Consider the following 23325-nt stretch of genomic DNA (forward strand, 5'->3'; position numbering starts at 1 on the left):
CACAGCCCCATGATTTCACTCCTTTGTTATACATTTTTCCTTCTCATTTTTTCCATCTGGATTCTTCAGGATCAATTCCCTTCCATAACCCTCATAGTCTACAGGAACATAGTCTCCTTGAAACAGGCTATACGTCTTCCTTTCTCACTCTTTATGCCAAACAGCTGGAATGCCTAGAGGCTCACTATGGCTGATTTTGCATAATCATAATTTCGTCAGAAACCTGAACAGACAATGTTCTGCTTTGAATTGTTTGTTTCACCATTGCATTGTAATGTGTTAGAAATTCATTAATTTTCCTTTGCCTTGTATTGTTCCTTCGTTTTCTGAATCGTATTCCCTATTTACAGTACCTCCTTTGACTTAAATAAATCTTCAAATTCATTGCAACTGTAGACGGCCTCATGTGATCTCTGCTTACACCCTTTGCCCACTGGTGCAAAGTATGGAACTCATAGAACTCCTACATAGCTCTGTGGTTTAAACATTTGGTGAGACTTCCCTCAGCTGCCCCGCTTGTGCAACGTGTTCTCAGATGTGCCACACAATTTTGGTTGGGATGTTCATCTATTCTTCTGCCTGAGATCAGGAAGTAGAAGAGCCCCTTCCCCTAAAAACAAAACAAACAAACAAACAGAAATATGGGGAGGGGAGGGGAGGGGAAGGGTGAAGGCATAGGATTTGCAAGTGGGTGGATCAGGACAGAAGTACACAAGATCAACCTATTCAGACATGTGTTGAGACATGCACAGAGGACCCCCTATATCGGCAAATCCTGTACCAGTTGGGAAACAAATTTGTGTAGATTTTGGGAACCAGACTAACCCTAATATGGGAGGTGGAGGACAAACAGGGGAGACATATATGTAGGAAGTGTCATGATTCACTATTTTGAAGGAGAGTGACTTTGATAGATGATCAATTTTGTTTAAAAAGAGAAGGTACAAACACATTTCTATAAGGCTTACCCTCCTGTTGCTTCTCTACCTAGCTTTTTGGAATCTGTTCTTACACCGGTAGAACTCAACTGCAAGGGAGGCTAATAGGACCACCTCCCCATATTTCAAAGTTTTGAGAGAAAGGAGGGGTATGAATAGAGAAAGGAGAGAGAGAGAGAGAGTAAATGAGAGGCAGACAGTGAACTTCACAGAAAATCCAGCCATGTCTATCTTTTGCAACAGGGCTTTGCCTACCAAATCAACAGAATGGCTTCATTTCAGGCAATTACTTTTAATTGCTGGTTGCTTATCACAAGAGTCTGCGAGAGATTTACAACTTTTCATCCTGCTAGAAAGTAGACAAGTCCCCCTCACACTATAGAAATGACAAAAAATATCAAACAAGTTTTATTCCCAAAGGTCCACCATATTAGAGTCTAAAGATGAAAGACGTAGTTGCTTCTCTTAGTGATTATGACAATGACTATAATGTGATCACCAGAGTAAAGCACTAGAGGATTTCCAGGGCATTTTTGAAGAGAATGAATAAGCACGTCAGAAAAAGATTATAAAAATCATTCTGCGAAATTGTTGCTGTGAGCATTGGGGGTGGAAGAGATTGTGAGGGCTGTGTTGATTCCATTTCTGTCAGTTATTCATCAAAGTTCATCTCGGATACTGTTCAAGGTTTGCAATTCCCTCAGTTTTCACTCTTCTGTATGCAAAGAAGAAAAGACTATGAGTTGTTCTGTGACAGATCCCCTCCCAGTTACTCACGAGTGGTACCAGCCTGGTGTCATCCTCATCGGGGGGATTCTTACTCAGAGCATTTATGCTTTCCAAGGAATTTCTTTCACAAAACAGCCTTCCCAGAACTTTTTAGAGATTGGAAAGTAAGTATTTTTTCCTCTCCACATCCTTTGCTTTTTTAAGCAGGGCAAAAGCAGAAAATGTTAGCTATCATGTGATGCCCGCAACGGTCAAAGAATTCTGAAATCCCAATTGTTTTAATAAGTTTTTTAGGGAAGCTGAAAGGGTACCAATTGGTGCTCATTTAATGATGTCACTGATTAGATTAATCAGCATAAAGAAAACCAAAAATTTTAATCTACAAAAATCAAGGAATGGAAAAATAAAGTGACAATCTGTATCCAGATTGACAGGTGGTTTATGAATAAATGGCAACAAAATGCTTCTCATTATTCATATTCCTTGTGTTAAATCACAAATTAGGATTGATTGTCCTATGTGCAGAAGAATGTAACAAAATTCAGTAATAAGATTTCTCACTTAGCACTTTTCTTACCTGTCCAGAATAGCAAGCCATCCTTGAGGCCATGTATTTAGAAACAGACAGAGAGACTAACAAACAAACAAACACACACAAACACACACAAACAATTTTACAGTTCTTCTTGGTGAGAAAAATGCTTGATTTCATTGTACTTTGTGAAAAGGAAAATTTCTTACACTATGAAAAGAAATTATCTGCCTCTTTTTCTTGAGTATACAGACAGACTCGTTTTCTGAGCACCCCACTCAGCGCTGCTACTTCATTATCAGTCTGTTAATGGGAAAGTCTTCTAATACTGCATTGAACCACACAGGAATATACAGACAGTGTTAATTTTGTAGAAAGTGTTAATATTGCAGAACAGATACTCAAAAACCTAAACATTTCTTGAAAAGGAGTTGACACTGTAATGTAGGAAATGCTTTTACTACTGTGTTTCCCCGAAAATAAGACAGGGTCTTGTATTAATTTTTGTTCCAAAAATGCATCAAGGCTTATATTCAGGAGATTTTTTTCATGTGCCACAATCTACATTTATTCAAATATATTCATGGCATCTTCTTCTGGTTGCTGCACAATGGTGGAAGGGCGGGGTTTTATTTACCTGGGACTTATTTTTGGGGTAGGGCTTTTATTATGAGCATCCTGAAAAATCATACTAGCACTTATTTTCAGATTAAGTCTTATTTTCGGGGAACAAGGTAAGGATATAGAGAAAGCTATTATACAGATATATTCGCAGTTTAGCACCCAGTGGTCGTTGTATAAAAACCCTTTTTGCGGTCTGGGTTCAGATTTTAGGATCCTTCCTTCCTTCCTTTTTCTTCTGAGAACACTTGCAAATTCTGCCCAGCTCTATAAGATTTGCCCAGGGAATTTGGTCCAGGGAATATTGCCATTTTGCACAAAATCAAAATCATTCTGCAGAGGTTGATGGTTTCTTCTACGAAAAAGTGCATTCCACCGAGAACTCTACAAGAAGAATTAGATTGCTGTGCTTCCCATTTGCCAGATTCAATTAATCTCGAAGCTATGTCCACACAGAAGATATCGAAAGAAAGAATTAGGTCCAAGTACAGCAGAAAGTTTTCAAGCGGATCAGAACTACTGAACTTCTGATTGAACAACAACACCTGCAGGTTTCATAAACACTGTCACTCAATAACCTGAGATCAAACTAGATATGCAAGGGTTAGTCTTACTGATGGGGGAAGAAACGTTGAGTTTGAAGAAGCTTGCAGATTGGTAAAATGTGGAAATGTTGTTGCAGTAGTAAAGCTATCTGTCTTAACAGTGTGGTGCCAAAATTCCATGTTCAGTTAACCTTGAAGCTATGGGCACACAGACAATATTGAGAGAAAGAACCAAGTACAGCCAAAAGCCATAAAGAAGATTAGAACTATTGAACTTCTTACTGTATAACAGCATATGCAGGTTTTAGAACCACTGTACCCAATAGCCTGAGATCAAACTAGATGTGTTAGGAGGAAGAATTGTCCAGTTTGAAGAATATTGCCAGTTCATAAACTGTATAAATGTTGTTGCAATATTAAAGTATCTGTCTTGACAGCATGGTGCCAAAATTCTACCAGCATGCCTTGGCCATGGCCTTTGCCATCAATGAGATCAACAAGAATCCCAGGGTCTTGGCCAACCTCACTTTTGGATTCCACATCCTTGACAGCTACTCTGAGGAAAGGATGACTTATAGGACCACCCTAGACCTGCTCTTCAAGACACAAAGATTTCTTCCCAATTATGAGTGTGATGGACGGAAAAGTCTCCAAGCGGTCATTGGGGGACTTGGTTCTGACATCTCCTTTCTCATGGCTGACATTTTAGGCCTCTACAAAATTCCTCAGGTAGGATAAGATGCAGGTATAGTTAGGACAGCATACTTTAGTGTATCCTTTTAAAAAAATTATTTTGACTCCGGAGGGTTAGAAAACAGAGGTGCAGAAATAAAATGGATATTCCAGAAAAGTAGGAAATATTAGAATAATTATTGTCTTTTCAAATTTCCGAAATTCCAAAGCATCACGACAATGTCCTTTTTTCTGTCTTATAGTTCACATACGGCTCTTTGGCTCCAGAGGAGATTCATACATCTCAGCATCCTTACGTTTATCGCATGGTCCCCATTGAAGACCATCAATACGTGGGGATAATCCGGTTGCTTCAGCATTTTAGATGGATATGGGTTGGGATGTATGTGGAAGATAATGAGAGCGGGGAGCATTTTGTGCAGACAATGGAGCTACTCTTTTCTCAAAATGGAATCTGTTCAGCCTTCGTACAAGGAATTTCACTGCAACCTAATTTGGATGACTTGGACGAAACCATTATTGACGTCCTTCTGAAAATATATAAACCTTTGACTAATCAAAAAGCCAGTGCCTGTATCATCTACGGAGAGTCTGTGACAATTACATGGCTGAGAACACTTATATTTCTGCAAGATCAGGAAAACATTAGGTATTGGATATACAGAAAAGTCTGGGTTACAACAGCTCAGATTGATTTTATATTAACAGGACCACAAAAGTATTGGGATCTTCAGATGTTTGAAGGTGCTATTGCCTTTATGATTCACAGAAGCGATATTTTTGAATTTGGAGAGTTTGTTCAGGATGTCAAACCTGGCTGGAACAAAAGAGACGGTTTCCTGAAAGATTTCTGGGAGGAATCTTTTGACTGTTTCCTTGGAGAAACCATTCCAGACAATGAGAGATGTACTGGAGAGGAGAAACTGGCAAGCCTTCCTGAGCCTCTTTTTGATATGCGCTTGACTGGACACAGCTACAGTATCTACAATGCCATCCATGCCCTGGCACATACTTTGCATGCCATCTACTCGTCCAGATTGAGACACAAAACCATGGTTGAGGATCCAGATGTTGTGCTTCAACACATTCAGCCTTGGCAGGTGAGATCTACGTAGACATCTTTCTAAATATTTTCATTAATACATGAGCTCAAGTTGGGACTCTCTAAATCTTCCTGCTTCATTTATATTTTATGTATTGTGTGAGCTCATATCAATTCCAAATTATGACAGGCCTTTTCATGACATTCAAATATAAATAACACAAAAATGGTTTCTCTTTATTCATGGACAACCTATAATTTGGAAATAGAAAATATGTTCCATTTCTTCTTTTGTGCAGGAATGTGTATTTTTGCATGATCCTTCCAATTTTCACTTGATGGAAAGAGTTGTTGGGGAATATGACCACATTCATGATGTCAAATCCACCTCCTATTTCTCTTTTCTCATTAAAGGACACTGTTTCTCCCTCTGAGTTGTTAAATGACAACTTTTCAAGGAATGGGTGAAGCTGGTTGAAGGAAGAAGAAAAAAAAACATTTTATATGACCCATTTCTCCTTTAGAAATGGAGCATGGAATACAATTCATATTCAGAAAGTTCAAAATGAAAGAGCTTTTTTTTGTTACATTTCTCAGCATCAATAGATGAAATATGAAGAGTAAGAAGGACATAAATCTGAGTCAATAACCTATTCCATATTTATGTACATATTCCAAAAGAAAAAGCTGTTGTGCTGGTCCGATGAGGTCTCAGTCATGTCTCAGGAAAAAAACTTTACTGGTACTTTGTCAAGTATCAAAGCTAACTTACAGAGGTGGAAATTCAGGTTCATGTAAATATAGAATTGGATGTTGACCCTATGTGGCTAGAAAATTTTCCTTTCTCTCCTAGTTTCAGTCTCTGCTTGTCTTTCTATCCCATTTGTTTTTATTTTCTTCTTCTTTCAACCAGCTTCACCCATTCCTGCAAAAGTTGTCATTTAACAACTCAGAGGGAGAAACAGTGTCCTTTAATGAGAAAGGGGAAATAGGAGGTGGATTTGACATCATGAATGTGGTCATATTCCCCAACAACTCTTTCCATCAAATGAAAATTGGAAGGGTGGTTCCCGGTGCTGCTGAAGGAGAAGAAATTGTGATTGATTGGGATAGAATTGTGTGGCACCGAGGCTTTAACGAGGTATGGTTGTGGGGGATTCTTCCCTAAAGAGGTCACGTAGGTGAATGAGGGTTCCTTTGCTTTCAGATCTCATCAACATGGAGTATTTGCCTGTAAAATAAAGACAATGGGTTCTGGACCATGAGCTAAGCTTCCTGGAAGAAGGACTGCTAGCAAGAGATGGCTTTTATTAAACAAGGACAGGGAAGAATGTGTTTGCCACAGCATGAAGGACTTCATCAGGAAGGCTTTAATGTGAATTGGAAAGGGGAGGGAGTCATAAGCACAGAGATCAAGATAAATGAAGCCTTATTCACAATAAGAGGAACAGACCAAACTGTTCTATGATTCTATAAATGTTACTGACCACTTTCAAAAACGAGATGCAATGTTGACTTTCCAAATATCTATTCTTAATTCGAAAACGAGAATATTATTACAGTTTTATCTGCGGAAGTGAATATTGTTTTTTGAGTATTGGTGAGTTATGAAGGGATCCAGAGAAGATGTATTCAAAGGACCAGAGTAGGGCAACCTGGTTTCTGTAGGGTATTTGACTAGGAGGAATATTACACAATCTCTTCGTGATGACCCTTCTGAACGCTGTCCTTTTTATGACCAGGTGGTTCCCATTTCGGTTTGCAATGAGTACTGCCATCCTGGCTTTCAGAAGAAAGGGAAGGAAGGAGAAAAGTTTTGTTGTTATGATTGTGCTCTGTGCCCAGCAGGAAGGATTTCAAACCAGACAGGTGGGTGTTTCAAATGTTATTTTTTTGGTTATATCAAGATAATTGAGTTTCTTGGGACAAATGAAAAAAAATTTAAGAAACGAAGATTTGCCGTGGCTGATATCTTACTATGAAACTCCTCAATGGCTAATGATTAAATCAAAAGAAAAAATCTTGTTCTGCAACACTACACTGCGAAATTTGGATGATATCATCCTCATGGGGTTGGGTGACTGTTCAATGTACACGTAGAAAGAGCAGTAGTTGTAATACCACCACAACATCTTCAGCAGCATTTCAGCAGAGATTTGGGGCCATTCAAAACCTCTTTGCCCCGCCCCATCCTGAAGCCCTCAAAGGCTCTCTAGGGAAAAGGAGAGGTACAGAAATCATTAGAACTTGGCTCATGAGTTGCAGGAGATCCTATTGTGTTCTTATTCACAATGGCCCAGTGAGTCCTATACTGGCATGGCAGATCAGCCAGTGTGAGGACACAAGGCATAGGAGAGACCCAGGTAATACCTCAAAAATAGGCTTGCTTTTGTGCCTTTGGAGAAACACACATGCAAACGCATCTACACAGAGCCAGACAGCAGCTTTCAACTAGAGATGATGGGTTGCTTAGGCTTCAATGGCATCTCGTGTGCAAGAAACCAACAATATGTGAAATAGAGTCCAGAGTAATCTTTCCTGACTCACACCAGTGGAAGAAAAATGATGTCCCCTGCAGTGGTGTATTTCTGCTGATTAACATGCTATGTAATTTTAACCCCTCATTATTTCAACTAATCCTTACTGTGTGTGCTTTCGATGGCTTCATCTAAAACCTGAAGCAGGGAAATGTTCCCTTGGCTGCAGTATTCTTGTGTATGTATCATAGTTTATTTGAATAAAACAGGTCTTTCTCCTTGAAAACAAAAACAGCACTGTGAAAGGGATCATATCTCTGAAACAATAATTCTATTTTATTATATTTTACTTTACTTTATTTTACTTTATTTTACTTTACTATATTTTACTTTACTTTATTTTTACTTTCAGTGACCTGTTCCTCTGTTTCTTTCTTCAGATATGGATGACTGTTTCAAATGTCCTGAAGACGAGTACCCAAATGAGAACAAAAATGGATGCCTGCCCAAACTTGAAATCTTTTTGTCTCATGAAGAACCTTTAGGGTGGGGTTTAGCCTTGGTTGCTCTCTCTTTTTCCCTGATCACAGCCTTGGTCTTAGGACTTCTCATGAAGCACAAAGACACCCCCATTGTCAAAGCCAACAATCGGGACCTCACCTACACTCTCCTCATCTCTCTCCTCCTCTGCTTCCTCTCTGCTTTGCTCTTTCTTGGACGACCTGGAAAGTTGAGCTGCCTCCTCCAACAGCCGGCCTTTGGCATCATCTTTTCAGTGGCCATTTCTTGTGTGTTGGCCAAAACCATCACCGTGGTCGTGGCTTTCATGGCCACCAAACCAGGATCCAACATGAAGAAATGGCTGGGAAGAAGGACAGCAAACTGCATTGTGCTCTCCTGCTCTTTAGGTCAAGTAGGAATTTGTTTCGTCTGGTTAGGAACATCTCCGCCATTCCCAGCGTTTGACATGCAATCGTTGACTGAAGAGATTATCCAATTATGTAATGGAGGTTCTTTTGTCATGTTTTACCTTGTCCTGAGCTATATGGGCTTTTTGTCCCTCATGTGCTTCACGGTGACTTTCCTAGCCAGGAAACTTCCAGACAGTTTTAATGAGGCCAAGTTCATCACCTTCAGCATGGTGGTCTTCTGCAGTGTTTGGGTGTCCTTTGTTCCCACCTATTTGAGCACGAAGGGGAAACACATGGTGGCTGTGGAGATCTTCTCTATCTTAGCTTCCAGTGCTGGTCTCTTGATTTGCATCTTTGCTCCCAAGGTTTACATTATTCTCTTGAGGCCTGAATTGAACACCAAGGAGCAGATTAGAAGGTGGAAGAACCAATGAAATGAAAAGACTTTTCTAGCATACAAACATACTTCACAAGAGATGATGGAAAGAACAAGGATAGCTCACTCTCACTCGTTATCACTAGTTTCTGAAAACACTATGCGAAGTCATTGAGGATTTTGCGCTGTGTTGCCACCATTATAATAGCGACATGCAGTTCTCTGTTTTCTTTGCTTCATATGTAGAGAACGCTGTTTGGGTCCATGAACGCTGCTCAGCCATCATAATAGATTGGAGAGAGGCAAATTTAAAACAAAATCCAGAAAAGAGGGAGATCCCTTTTTTGTTAGGTCTATTGGACTGATTAGAGCAAAATCTATCTGGCCTGGATGGGATTATATTCTCCCTGAAGATCGGGTTTGAAGTTTGAGTACGCTCCTGTACTTGCCTCTCTCCATAGCATCTGAAACGTTGTCTATGACCAAAATCACCTTTTATGAACTTCAATTGATTGTCCAATTGCCCCTGTACCTGTACAAAAATGCCTGATAACATGGGTTAACGCATTGCAAACCTCAAAATAGTCTGCTGAAATGCTCAATATAGGGCTGGCCTTCGAAACAATAGGAAAACTCCAGCAGGTTAAAAACGAGTCAGCTAGATTAGCAGGTCTGACCACATATGCCCCGTCTTGGCTTTCCCTACATGTCTGAACCGGAAGACAACGGAACAGTTTGACAGGCTACAAGGTCAGATGCTTTCCGTGGCTCATGGCTCACAGCGTGGCTTGATGCTATGGTCATTTGGTATGCCACAGGGGGTGATTTAATTTTGGGGGTATAACGTAATGTAGTGCAATGCACTTTTTCTCCCAGCTTGCCACCTACCGACACAAAACTGAGTTTTAGAGGAAGGAATCCAACCTGAACGCAGAGAAATTAGGGGCATCAGGAAACAAAAAGTGATTGTTGCATGGGGGAAAGTCCCATTCATTGACATTTACATGCAGAAGCTCTTTAGTTCACTTTTCAATCAAATAGTTTACATTTTTTTGCAGATTTTGACTGTTCTGGGGCTTTTGGCCCAGTTGTCTCTTGATCCTGAGTGTAACGTTAGTTTTCACTGTGGGTTAGATTACTCATCCCGCAAGATTATACTCCCCCCTATTTTTTTTCCCTTTTATTTATTCCTTACAAACACACCCACAACCCAGTGATTTTGCTCCTATGTTTTGCATCTTTCCTTCTCATTTTCCCATCTGGATTATTCTGGATCAATTTCCTTCCATATTCCCCATAGTCTGCAAGAACCTGGTATTTGGAATAGGTAGCTGTATGTCTTCCTTTCTGACTCTTTAAGCCAAACAGCTGGAAAACCATGAGCTTCAGCAAGAGAGCTGGTGGAAGATTAGGGGCAAATATAGTGTTTTATAAAGGGCTAACTGTGGCTGGTAATGCATAATCAAAGTTTGGTCTGAAACTTTAATTCAGGTTGCTCTGCTTTCAATGTTTTGTTCCACCATTGAATTGCATTGTATTAGAAATTCCTTGATTTTCCTGTGACTTCTTTTATATTGTGCCTTCATGTTGTGGATCTTATTCTCCACTGACCTGCTTTGACTGAAATAAATCTTCAAATTAATTGCAACTGTGATCTCTGCTTACACCTTTTGCGCACCGGTGCAAAGAAGGGGCCCCATAGCAATACTACGTAACTCGCTGGTTTAAGCGTCTGGCTGCGGAGCCAGAGATAAGGAGTTTTACTCCCTACTGGACCTCTTTAAAAGCTGCTGGACTAGATGATATCCAGGGTCCCTCTCAGTTCTGCAATTCCATGATGAGGAGGAGGATGAAGATGATTTCCTCTGGTGCTGACCTATAAAGACCAAAACATATTTAGGACCTCAGTATTGGTCATAACATTTCTTCCAGAATACAGCTTCCTATTTATATCACTGGTTCTTAACCTTGGGTTACTCAGGAGTTTTGGACTGCAACTCCCAGAAGCCTTCACCACCAGCTGTCCTGACTGGGGTTTCTGGGAGTTGCAGTTCAAAAGCATCCGAGTAACAAAGGTTAAGAACCACTGATTTATACGGTCCTCCCAAACCACTGCATTGAGGGTGGAGAAAAAGTAAGATGAAAAGGATGACAGGAAGAAATTGGACCTTCTTGATTGTGGCCCCCTACACTGTGGAATAGATTTCCATCTGGTGTATGCCAGGCTCTGTTCCTTCTGACTTTTAGTTAATTATTAAAACCATAACTTTATAAAGAAAAGCGTCAAGAATGTGGTTTTTGCGGTTTGGTGGGGGGTTTGCGGGTCTCATTTGCAAACCTGCCAGAGTAGTGGTGTAATAAATTGTGGTGGTATAGAAAACCAGTCAACTAATCAACCAACCAGCCAGCCAGCCAGCCACAAAGTAAGATGGTAAGAAAGATGCAGATGAGGCTGCAGAACCTAGAGCAGTGGTTCTTAACCTTGGGTTACTCGGATGCTTTTGAACTGCAACTCCCAGAAACTCCAGTCAGGACAGCTGGTGGTGAAGGCTTCTGGGAGTTGCAGTCCAAAACTCCTGAGTAACCCAAGGTTAAGAACCAGCGACCTAGAGAGTCCACCTGCTTAACAAGACAGGAAAAGTAATGTAAACTTGTTGGCTAAACTAAAACGGTCCTTGCACAGTTCCTTCAGAACTTGGGCAACGTCTTCTGAAGAAGTGTATGGCAATTGGACAACACTCACCCTGAAATAACTTGGTTTGTCTTAAAGATTCTACATAGTTATAGATTTTTTGCATTGCCAGAACAGAGAGACAATTCTATCCAAAATCACATATACTGTAGCTGGAATCTGTTTGATATAGGGCAGAGATACCTTGTACTGGTAGAACAACACTTGTGGCAGCAGAACCTCTTGTGCTAAGTGTTCTCACATCTGTCACACAACTGTATTTGGTAGGTTCATCTACTCCAGCGACTGACTTTAGGAAGTAGACTGCCCTTCCCCCTTAAAAGAAGGCAGGTGGAGAAGGGGAAGGTTAAAGAAAGAGAATTCACAAGTTTGTGGATCAGGACAGAGGTACACATGCTCAGCCTATTCAAACATGTTCTCATACATGCATATAGGACTATCTTTGTCAGTGGTTCTGTAGCAGCCGGGAAACACATTTTGCTTGCAAGGAAAGAGACCTCTGTTCCATGGGAAAGTAATTGATAAATTCTGTTCCATAGTGAAAAACTACGAAATACCTCTAAACATGAAATCTATTAGTATTGTATCTTACATGTTCCTCTATATCCTTTGGTTGTACTAGTTATGAAGCACCATATGTCTCTCTTTGGGGAGAAAAAACGGTGATGTATGTATGTATGTATGTATGTATGTATGTATGTATGTATGTATGGATGGATGGATGGATGGATGGATGGATGGATGGATGGATGGATGGATGGATGGATGGATGGATGGATGGATGGATAGACGGACGGACGGACGGACGGACGAACAGATGGATAGACAGACAGACAGAGAGTGGAGGTATCTGAGAGGCACATGCATTTCCAGTTTTGAAAGAAGAAGTAGTTATTTGTGGCAGTCATTTCATTTTCTTTCAATGTGGACAGTTTTGTCTACCCAATGGCTTCATCTCAGAAAGTTACTTTTAATGAGCAGTTTGGAAAAGTTTTACAACTATTCGTCTGATTAGGCTGTAGAAATAACACGCAATATCTGGACAGTTTTATTCCCAAATGTCCAACGCAGAGTCTATTTTCTGAAGAAGCAATTACCGTTCTTGGTAATTATTAAAATGATTATAATTGATCACTAGACTAAAGCACCAGAAGCTTTCCAGGGTATTCCAGAATAGAATGAATAAACAAGACTGGAAACAGTTATAAAAATTCCGTCTGTGGAATTGAAGGCAGGGAGTGGTGGTAGGGGAAACAGGCTGTGATGGCTTTGTCAATTCTATTTCTGTCAGTTTCCCCTGTTCTCGTTTTTCCAGCCTGAGGTGAAATAGGAAGATTGTGTATCTCAGCTCTTGTTCAAGGGCTGCAACCCACAGATCTGTCAATAGGTGAAGAAAGGCCACTGGAGTTCCTTTTCTAATGAAGACTTGCTGCATGAGTATCACTCATTCAAGGCAGTTTAGATCCAGTAGTTTAGATCCAGAAGAGGAGAATCTGTGTCTAAAGGGATTTTTTTTTTTTTTGATGCCACAGGACTGTCTTAGTACTGGGTCCTCTGTTTACTATTCTACTCTGTGCAAGAAAGGAAATACTATGAGTTGTTCTGTGAAGGAGTATTGGGGGTGGAAGAGGCGGTGAGGGCTCTGTTCTTTCCATTCATGTGCAATTTCTGTCAACGTTCCTCTCCGATACTGTTCAAGATTCGCAATTCTCTCAGTTATCATTCTGCTGTGTGCAAAGAAGGAAAGATGATGAGTTGTTCTGTGAAGGATCCCCTCCCAGTTCCTCATGAGTGGTACCAGCCTGGTGGACTCCTCATCGGAGGGATTCTGACTCAGATCATTTATGTTTTCCACGAAAGGTCTTTCGAGGAACAGCCTTCTCGGAACCTTTTCGATGTTGTAAAGTAAGTATTTGTTCCTCTCCACATCCTTTGCATTGTTTAGCCAAGGAAAAGCACAACAATATAGCAATCAAGTGATGCCGGTAATGGTCAAAGAATTCTGAAATCCAAAGTTTAAGAATAAGTTGATTACTCAAGGTCACGTGGAACAAATATCTGTTTATTTAATGGTCTCAGTGCTTGGGTTCATCAGCATAAAGGAAACCATAAATTTTCAAACCTCCAGTTCAAGAAAAGTAAATATGTGGCCTTGTGTATATAAATTGACAGATGTCTTGCAAGGAAATTGGATGAAAATGCTACTTATTCATTATTCATTTTGCTTTTATAAGAACACCCCAAGGATTGACCCTCAAATTAGCTGGTCAACGTAACCATAATAAATGTATAATTTCCTACAGGAACATTTTTCCTACCTATCCAAAATAGCTTGCCATTGTTATGATGATGCATTTTTTTAAAAGTAAGGCTCCAAGATCTGCTTAATTGCTTGACTTCTGTTTTTTATATCCTCTTAAGCTTAAAGCTATGTGCACAGAGAATGGCAATAAAAAGAACCCTATTCTCTTTCAAGCACAGCATAAATCAGCAAGACTAATCTGAAGTACTGAAGTTGCAATTCTATTTTAACATATGCCCGATTTACCACCCCTGCAATCAACAGCCTGCAGAGCTCACTAGATGTACAAGAGATTGTATTAACAGATGAGGAAATAACCAGGTTTCAGTGTTAGATCTTGATTGACTGTAGAATTTTTGTTACAATCTTTAAATCACTCTCTTGGCAGCATGATGACAAAATTCTACCAGAATGCCCTGGCCATGGCCTTTGCGGTCAATGAGATCAACAAGAACCCGAAGATCTTGCCGAATGTCACGCTTGGCTTCCACATCCTTGACAGCTACTCGGATGCAAGGATGACTTATCGGTCCACTCTCGACCTCCTCTTCAACTGTCAGAGATTTGTTCCCAATTATGAATGCGAGAAAGAGAAAAATCTCCAAGCAGTTGTGGGGGGACTGGGCTCTGACACCTCCTTTCTCATGGCTGACATCCTAAGTCTCTACAAAATGCCACAGGTAGGATTAAATGCAGCAATATATGGGATAGCAAACAACTGTGAATCCTTTTCTCCATTATTTTCACTGCAAAGTTATGCTTTCAGGAAGGAGAGAAAATACAGGTGTAGAAATCAAATTAATTTTGCAGGTGACAAAACCTGCAATAATCTTCTGTTAAGTTTGGAAATTACCTTCAGCAAATATTTGTTCCAGATATATGTAGACATAGCAACAAACTTGTGTCATGATTCTGAGTTTAAGTGGGAGGAAGGAGGTTTCTTTTCACAAACTAAGATGAAGGTTTTCTGTCACTAACCAATGATCAAAGTCCTTTCTCCTGGGTTTGAGGGAAGCAACCATTCCCTCTTCCAGTTTGTTGGCCTTCTGTAGCTTTGTTTTGCTCTCTCTACTTACTGACCTTCAGACCATGTGGTTGCATGGATCTCTTCTTCTTCCAGATAGATGGGAGATCCATCTCTCTATTTATCCTTTTTATACTCCTGATTGTAGTTGAAGATCAACGGTAAGTAAAGATGCCTTTTGTTTTCCCTACTTAAGCCACTTGCAGAGTCATTTTATATACAAAGGGGTAAATATTGTGAAATCATAGAAAAGTGAAGTTGGAAGGGGCCTACAAGGCCATCAAGTCCAACCCCCTGCTCGGTGCAAGAATACCATCAAAGCATATCTGCCAGGTTTTTCTTGAATGCCTCCAGTGTTGACACACTCACCAACTCCCGAGGTAACTTGTTCCACTGCTGTACTACTCTAACAGTTAGGAGACCAAATTGAAGCTTTCGTTGTTGTTTAGTCATTTAGTCATGTCCAACTCTTCGTGACCCCTAGGACCAGAGAATTATGATATCTACTACTGTGGGCAAGAATCCCATAGAAGAAATGAAATAGCCCTCATAGTCAACAAAAGAGTGGGAAAATCGAATTCACCTATTCCCATCCATTTTAGTTCACTGATGCCCAGGATGTCGATGTTTATTCTTGCCATCTCCTGTTTGGCCACATCCAGCTTACCCAGGTTCATAGATCTTACATTCCAGGTTCCTATGCAGTGTTTTTCTTTGCAGAATTGTATTTTCCTTTCACTTCCATGTGCATCCACAGCTGAACGTCCTTTCGGCTTTGGCCCAACCACTTCATTAGCTCTGGAGCTACTTGTCCTTGTCCTCCGCTCTTCCTCTGTAATGTGTTGGATGCCTTCTGACCTGAGGGGCCCATCTTCCAGCATCGTATCTTTTTGCCTTTCGTTTCTGTTCATGGAGTTTTTTTGGCAAAGATACTGGAGTGGCTTGCCAGTTCCTGCTCCAGGTGGATGGCGTTTAGTCGGAACTCTCCACTATGACCTGTCCGTCCTCTGCGTCCCTGCACGGCATAGCCCATAGCTTCTATGAAATATTCAAGCCCCTTCACCATGACAAGGTAGCAATCTGCGAAGGGGATCATTGAAGCCAGCAACATGAATTTGACCCAACTCCGAGAGTAAGTGGAAGACAGGAGGGCCTGGCGTGCTCTGGTCCATGGGGTCATGAAGAGTCGGACAAGACATAACAACTAAACAACAAAGAAAAATAAGGATTAAATAAGAAATTTCCAACAATAAGCAAATAAAGTAGAAATATTATCACAACCATACCTGTACTCTTTCTTATAGTTCACCTATGGCTCTTTGGATCCTGAGGTGATTCATACATCTCAGCGCCCTTACTTCTATCACATGGTCCCCAATGAAGACCGTCATTATATGGGGATTATCCGCTTGCTTCATCATTTTAGATGGATATGGGTTGGGATGTTTGTGACAGATAATGAGAGCGGGGAACATTTTATCCGGGCCATGGAATCACTGTTTTCAGCTAATGGAATCTGCTCAGCGTTCACACAAAGAATTCCAGAACAACCTAATTTGGATGACATGGAGGAATCAATTCTTATTGTCCTCATGAAAATATTTGAACCTTTAACTGATGAAAAAGCCAGTGCGTGTATCATCTATGGAGAGTCTGTGACAATAGCATGGCTAAGAACAATTATATTTATAGAAGATCCTGAATATACTGCGTATTGGATATACAGAAAAGTGTGGATTACCACAACTCAGATTGATTTTATATTAACAGGACCACAAAAGTTTTGGGATCTTCAGATGTTTGAAGGTACTATTGCCTTTATGATTCATGCAAATGACATTTTTGAATTTGGAGCGTTTCTTGAGTTGATCAAACCTGGCTGGAATGAAAGAGATGGTTTCCTGAAAGATTTCTGGGAACAAGCCTTTGACTGTGTCTTTGGAGAGACAGTTCCCGATAGTGAAAAATGTACTGGAGAGGAGAAACTGGCAAGTCTTCCCAGGCCTGTTTTTGACATGCACTTGACTGGACACAGTTATAGTATCTACAATGCCATCTATGCCCTGGCACATACTTTCCATGCTGTGTACTCATCCAGATTGAGACACAAGACTATGAGAGATGGCCCAGTTGTTCAACTTCAGCCTTGGCAGGTGAGATCTATAAAGCTTTCTAAATTTTTTGACTAATACTTTAGCATTCATTGATAAGAGGGTGTTTTCTTCCTCTTTCTTTTTCATGAATGGCTAATAATTGCCATTTATGATTTTTCCCCCCATTGCTTCCTCAGAAATGGAGCTTGAAATAGAATTTAAGTCCTCAGTGTTTTAAATAAAACCCTCTTTTAATACTTCCCATAATATTCATGGCTTTCTGCATAAGCATAAAGAATAATAAGTAAGTAAACCCAAGACAATATCCTAATCAATATGAACTCATGTACAATTGTAATGGCAGAAGCTATTGCAATGATCTAATGAGGTGCCACAGATGTGTCAGAAAAAAACGTGACTGTTACTTTGTTGAATACGTGAGATGAGGTAGACAGGAGGAAGTTCATATGAATCTAAATATTCAACTGGAACGTGACCAGATATGGCTAGAAATTTTTTGGCTTTTTCTCCTAGCTTCGGTCTCTTCTAATATTTCAATCTCACTCATTTTATTTCCTTTTTCAACTAGCTTCACCCGTTCCTGCGAAGGTTGTCCTTTAATAACTCAGAGGGAGAAACAGTGTCCTTCAATGAGAACAGAGAAATAGGAGGTGGATTTGACGTCATGAACGTGGTCATCTTCCCCAACAAGTCTTTCCATCAAGTGAAAATTGGAAGGGTGGTTCCCGGTGCTCGTGAAGGAGAAGAAGTTGTGATAGACTGGGATAAAATTGTGTGGCACCGAGGCTTTAACCAGGTATGGACTGTGGAAGGTTCTTTAGTAAGGAGGCCATTTTGGTGAATGAAGTTTCTTTTGCTATTGTTTGTACTTATTTATTTATTTATTTATTTATTTATTCATTCATTCATTCATTCATTCATTCATTCATTCATTCATTCATTCATTCATTCATTTATTGAGAAATGAATACTTGTTCTCCATTTTTTTAAAGTACTAATGGGCTCTGAAAGGAACAAGGTAAGATTCTTTAGAAGATCATTGTTGGCCAGCCCTGTTTCTCTGGGATATTTGACTAGGAAGAATGTTTAGTTTGTCTTTCTGATGACCTTTCTCAACTCGGCTTCATTTTGTGGATAGGTGCTCCCCATTTCAGTTTGCAATGAGTACTGCCATCCTGGCTTTCAGAAGAAAAACAAGGAAGGACAGAAGTTTTGTTGTTATGATTGCACTCCATGCCCAGATGGGAAGATTTCAAACCAGATAGGTGAGTATTCCAATTTTTCTGGCATCTAAAGAAAATGGAGGTTCTTTTGTCAAGTGACAAAATTAAGGAGTGGATAACTGTCAGGACTGGTATATTATCATAAAGCTGTTGAGTGGCCAATGATTAAGACAGTGCCCTCTTGTGCCAACTTTATGCATAATAGATCCTTGTGATCATAGAATCATTAGACTAATGGAGTTGGAGAGGACCTATAAGGCCATCGAGTCCAACCCCCTGCTCAAGGCAGGAATCCAAATCAAAGCTGATCTGACAAAGCGTTGTTGAATTTTCTCTTTAATGTCTCCATCAGTGGAGTTCTCACCACATCCTGTGGTCATTGGTTCCATTGTGATATTGTAAGAGGAGGTGCTTTGCAGATGTTATCACAGAAGCCAGGTAGATAAGGATCAGGAAGATGGGGTGTCTTGCTTAAAACCAGTGCTTAGTGATATCCAAACCGGCATGGGAAAACAAGAGGATTAAGGAAAAGGGACCAAGAAAAGACCCAATGAGTCCTTGAATTTGGGTTTATTATGGTTCCTTTGGAACAACACACATGCAATAACATCTATACTGATCTAGAGTCCACAGTAGTTTTTCAACATGTCAGTGTAAGAGACACAATGTCCACAGAAGTGCTAAATTTCCTCTGATTAAATATTTCTCTATTTCAGTCTCTCATTGGTTCAACTTCAAGCAGGCTTTTAAGCAGTGAGTCATCCCAGGAATGTTGCTTTTACACTTGTCATTAAGTCATGTCTGACTCTTTGTGACCCCATGGACCAGAGCACGCCAGGCCCTCCTGTCTTCCACTGCCTCCCAGAGTTGGGTCAAATTCATATTCGTAGTTTCGATGACCCTGTCCAACCATCTCATCCTCTGTTGTCTCCTTCTCCTCCTGCCCTCACACTTTCCCAACATCAGGGTCTTTTCCAGGGAGTCTTCCCTTTATATGAGATGGCCAAAGTATTGAAGCCTCAACTTCAGGATCCCCCCTTTCAGTGAGCACTCAGGGTTGATTTCCTTTAGAACAGATACGTTTGATCACCTTGCAGTCCAGGGGATTCTTAAGAGTCTCCTCCAGCACCACAAATCAAAAGCATTAATTCTTTGGCGGCCAGCCTTCTTTATGGTCCAGCTCTCACTTCCATACATCGCTACTGGAAAAACCATAGCTTTGACTATGCGGACCTTTGTCGTCATAGCAAGAACAGAAGTGGGGAACGGCCGGACAGGAAAAGCTTATATGAAGCGTCTATAAAAGTAGATACACCTTTCAGCAGCGCTAATGGCGTCTGGACATGCCAATCCAGGATCTCTGTCCTGATTGGCCAAGGCTTTGAATTGGCGCCAGGAAGCTCAGAGAGGCCCCCAAAGGGGGTAACAAATATAGACGAATAAAGCCTAGGAAATATTCATCAAGCCATATTCGTCCTAATTTAAAATTTTACAAATATGGAGCGAAGAATATATGATGAATATAGCCGATTTCTCATACAGAACTCTCCACTATGACCTGTCCGTCTTGGGTTTCCCTGCACGGCATAGCCCATAGCTTCTCTGAATTACTCAATCCCCTTTGCCACGACAAGGCACCAATCCGTGAAGGGGGCTTTTTCACTTACAGGTCTTTAAAAATTTTGAATTTTTTCTAAACTCTATTTGAATCTTAAGAGATATTTCTTTTTTTCCTAAATATGATATTTATATAGTGTTTTTAAATCTGTTGTAAACCACCTTGGGTTTCGTATGGGGAGAAAGGCAGCATAAAAATAATTTTAAAGAAATAAATCCTCACTATCTGTGATTCTGATGTTTTCGTCCACAACTGGAAACTGAGAACGTTTCCTTTGGCTGCAATATGCAGCTACAGGCAACATTGTTTCCATGAGCTGGTTCAACTGGAGAAATAATATTTGGATGTATATCTCTCTCAAGGACTGTTTGCTCCATGCGTGGAGAACCTCAGAGAAGCATCAGAACTCAGTGTCTTCTCCTGAGACATATTTGATTTATATCCCGCCCATCTGGTATATTTATACCACTCTGAGCGGCTAACAACAGGATATATACCATTATAATAATATAAAACCAAAACATCGGTTATTAACAAAACATACCAAAAATCATAAATGATAGGTAGATAAGGAAGAGAAAATTAAATTAAATTAGATTAAACGCTGGCGGGAGGGAAGGCCTGGACATAGAGCCATGTCTTTAGTTGAATTTTAAATGTACCCAGCGTAGGGGCCGCGCGAATCTCAGGAGGGAGATTGTTCCAAAGGCGAGGAGCCACCGCCGAGAAGGCCTGGTTTCACATCTTTTCCCTCCGAGCCTCCCTCGGCGTCAGGCTCCTCAGCCTCACCTCCTGGCTCGCATGAGTGACATGGGTAGATCTTGGTGGGAGTAGGCGTTCCGCCAAGTATCAAGGTCCCAAACCTAATTAATCTAATCTAATTAAACCAGTGATCTAAACTGACGTATCACTCATATAGCAGCTGCAATGTAACAATCGTGCTAATTATAGCACAACTAAGGACATTTTTAAATCAAACTATTAACATGCATGAAACAAGCAGGCAGCTGTCCTTTTGAGTACAAATATCTTTTTACAAGCATGAGTAAGAAAGGTCTATATCGCATATTTGAATTGACCATGAAGCTATATTTCAATATTTCTCTATGCTCTGTCCCACTGTTTTCTGTTTCTGTTCTTCAGATACGGATGACTGTTTCAAATGTCCAGAAGACAACTATCCAAATGAGGGCAGAAATGAATGCCTGCCCAAACATGTAGTCTTTATGTCTTATGAAGAGCCTTTAGGGTTGAGTTTAGCCTTGGTTGCTCTCTCTTTTTCCCTGATCACAGCCTGGGTCTTAAGAACTTTTATGAAGCACAAAGACACCCCCATTGTCAAAGCCAACAACCGGGACCTCACCTACACCCTCCTCATCTCTCTCCTCTTCTGCTTCCTTTCTTCTTTGCTCTTTATTGGACGACCCAGAAGGCTGAACTGCCTCCTCCAACAACCGGCCTTTGGCATCATCTTTTCAGTGGCCATTTCTTGTGTATTGGCCAAAACCATCACCGTGGTTGCGGCTTTCATGGCCACCAAACCACGATCCAACATGAAGAAATGGCTGGGAAGAAGGACAGCAAACTGCATTGTGCTCTCCTGCTCCTTGGGTCAAGCAGGAATTTGTTCTGTGTGGTTAGGAACATCGCCTCAAACCCCAAATTTAGATATGGACTCTATAACTGAAGAGATCATTGCAGAATGCAATGGAGGCTCTGTTGTCATGTTTTACCTTGTCCTGAGTTATATAAGCTTTTTGTCCCTCATCTGTTTCACATTGGCCTTCCTAGCCAGGAAGCTGCCAGACAGTTTCAATGAGGCCAAGTTCATCACCTTCAGCATGGTGGTCTTCTGCAGTGTTTGGGGGTCCTTTGTTCCCACCTATTTGAGCACCAAGGGGAAGTACATGGTTGCTGTGGAGATCTTCTCTATCTTAGCTTCCAGTGCGGGTCTCTTGATCTGCATCTTTGCTCCCAAGGTTTACATTATTCTCTTGAGGCCTGAATTGAACACCAAGGAGCAGCTTAGAAGGTGGAAAAAAGAATGAAATGAAAAGACTTTTCTAGCATACAAACATACTTCCCAAGGAAATGATGTTATACTAGATGTAGACTTGGTCACTCTCACTCGTTCTCGCTAGTTTCTGAAACCACTACGCCAAGTCTTTGGGAATTTTGTGGTGTGTTGTCACCATTATAATGGCGACATGCAGCTCTTTCTTTCCTTTGTTTTATTTGTAGAAGATGATGTTTAGGTCCTTAAACACTGCCCAGCCATGATAATGGAGTGGACAGAGGCCAATTTGAAACTGAGTACAGATATGATGGAAATCCTGTTGCTGAGAGATCCATCGGACTGAATGGAGGGAAGTCTACCTGGCCTGGATGGGCTTCTGTGACCCCTGGAAAATCAAGTTTGACATTTGAGGGTGCCCCTCTACTCAACTCTCTATAGAAACTGAAACATCGGCTGTGGTTCTGAATACCTTTTTTGAACTTCAGTTGATTGTCCAGTTGCTCTCCCCTACCTGGACAGGAAATGCCTGATTGGTTAATGCATTCAAATTCACAAAATAGTCTAATGCGATGCTCAACATAGGGCTGTCCTTGAAAACAATAGGAAAACTCCAGCAGTTTTCTAAAGTCTGGGATTGTAAGACTGATCACATATGTCTTGGCTTGCCTACGTGGGCTCCCTGGCAGTTTTTGCACCCAATTCAAGGTGCTGCTTCTTAATCAGGACCAATTTTTAGATATAATGTGCACTGGGCAAAATACATATGGCCTACAGAATGGTCTGCCTATAGAATGGCAGTCAGGAGATCTTTGGTTTGTTTCCATGAAGGGCACGGTTGACTGTTTCCTTTAGGCAAAAGTGGCTGAGGATTCCTCCCAGTCTGGAGTTTGCTTCGTGGCTTGAGCAGAAAGGGGAGAGAGAGATGATTGCTGTGGCAACAAGACTCTGCCTGAACTGGAAGACAGTGGAAGAGTGTGGACAGGCTACATGGTCAGATGCTTTGAGTGGCTCCCGTGTGGCCGGATGTGATGACATGGGACAAGGGGAAGGTTTACTTTTTGGGAATAAAGAAAAGTAGTACAATGCAGTTTGTTCTCCCAGCCTGTCATCCACCAACACAGAACTCGGCAGGAATCTGATCCTTAGAATAGGTAGTGATATGTCTTCCTTCCTCACTGTTTAGGTCCAACAGCTGGAACACCATGAGCTTCAACTGGAGGGCTGGTTAAAGTTTAGGGTAAATATAGTGTTTTAAAAAGGGCTAACTTTGGCTCATGTTGCATAATCATAATTTCATCTGAAACTTTAATACAGGTTGTTCTGCTTTGAAGTTTTCATTTCATCACTGCATTGTCTTGTCTTAGAAATTCATTGATTTTCCTAGGACCTCTTTTATATTGTCACTTCATTTTGTGAATCTTTTTCCCTACTTACCTGCTTTGATTGAAATAAATCTTCAAATTAATTGCAA

General features: G+C 40.7%; 2 protein-coding genes across 2 annotated transcripts; both read left to right on the forward strand.

Moving 5' to 3' along the window:
* The first annotated feature begins 1205 nt into the window (after positions 1-1205).
* Positions 1206-10971, forward strand: LOC110071466 (vomeronasal type-2 receptor 26-like). The gene is made up of 4 exons (XM_072977020.2): positions 1206-5158; positions 6014-6241; positions 6843-6969; positions 8018-10971. Exons 1-4 carry the CDS (start codon positions 4364-4366, stop codon positions 8920-8922), a joined length of 2055 nt encoding a protein of 684 aa, XP_072833121.2. The 5' UTR covers positions 1206-4363; the 3' UTR covers positions 8923-10971.
* A 1654-nt stretch (positions 10972-12625) lies between these two features.
* Positions 12626-23325, forward strand: LOC110091438 (vomeronasal type-2 receptor 26-like). Its single transcript, XM_078378318.1, has one exon. The coding sequence runs from the start codon at positions 20944-20946 to the stop codon at positions 21883-21885; it is 942 nt and encodes a 313-aa protein (XP_078234444.1). The 5' UTR covers positions 12626-20943; the 3' UTR covers positions 21886-23325.

The sequence above is a fragment of the Pogona vitticeps genome, chromosome 6 (assembly GCF_051106095.1).
Source record: "Pogona vitticeps strain Pit_001003342236 chromosome 6, PviZW2.1, whole genome shotgun sequence".
NCBI lineage: Eukaryota > Metazoa > Chordata > Lepidosauria > Squamata > Agamidae > Pogona > Pogona vitticeps.

Excerpts from the sequence above, each read along its gene's own strand:
- LOC110071466 (XM_072977020.2), top strand. The coding sequence starts at position 4,364 with ATGGTCCCCATTGAAGACCATCAATACGTGGGGATAATCCGGTTGCTT. Across the intron at positions 6,242-6,842 it reads GGCACCGAGGCTTTAACGAG|GTGGTTCCCATTTCGGTTTG; the intron begins GTATGGTTGTGG and ends TTTTATGACCAG. Across the intron at positions 6,970-8,017 it reads AAGGATTTCAAACCAGACAG|ATATGGATGACTGTTTCAAA; the intron begins GTGGGTGTTTCA and ends TTCTTTCTTCAG.
- LOC110091438 (XM_078378318.1), top strand. The coding sequence starts at position 20,944 with ATGCTCTGTCCCACTGTTTTCTGTTTCTGTTCTTCAGATACGGATGAC.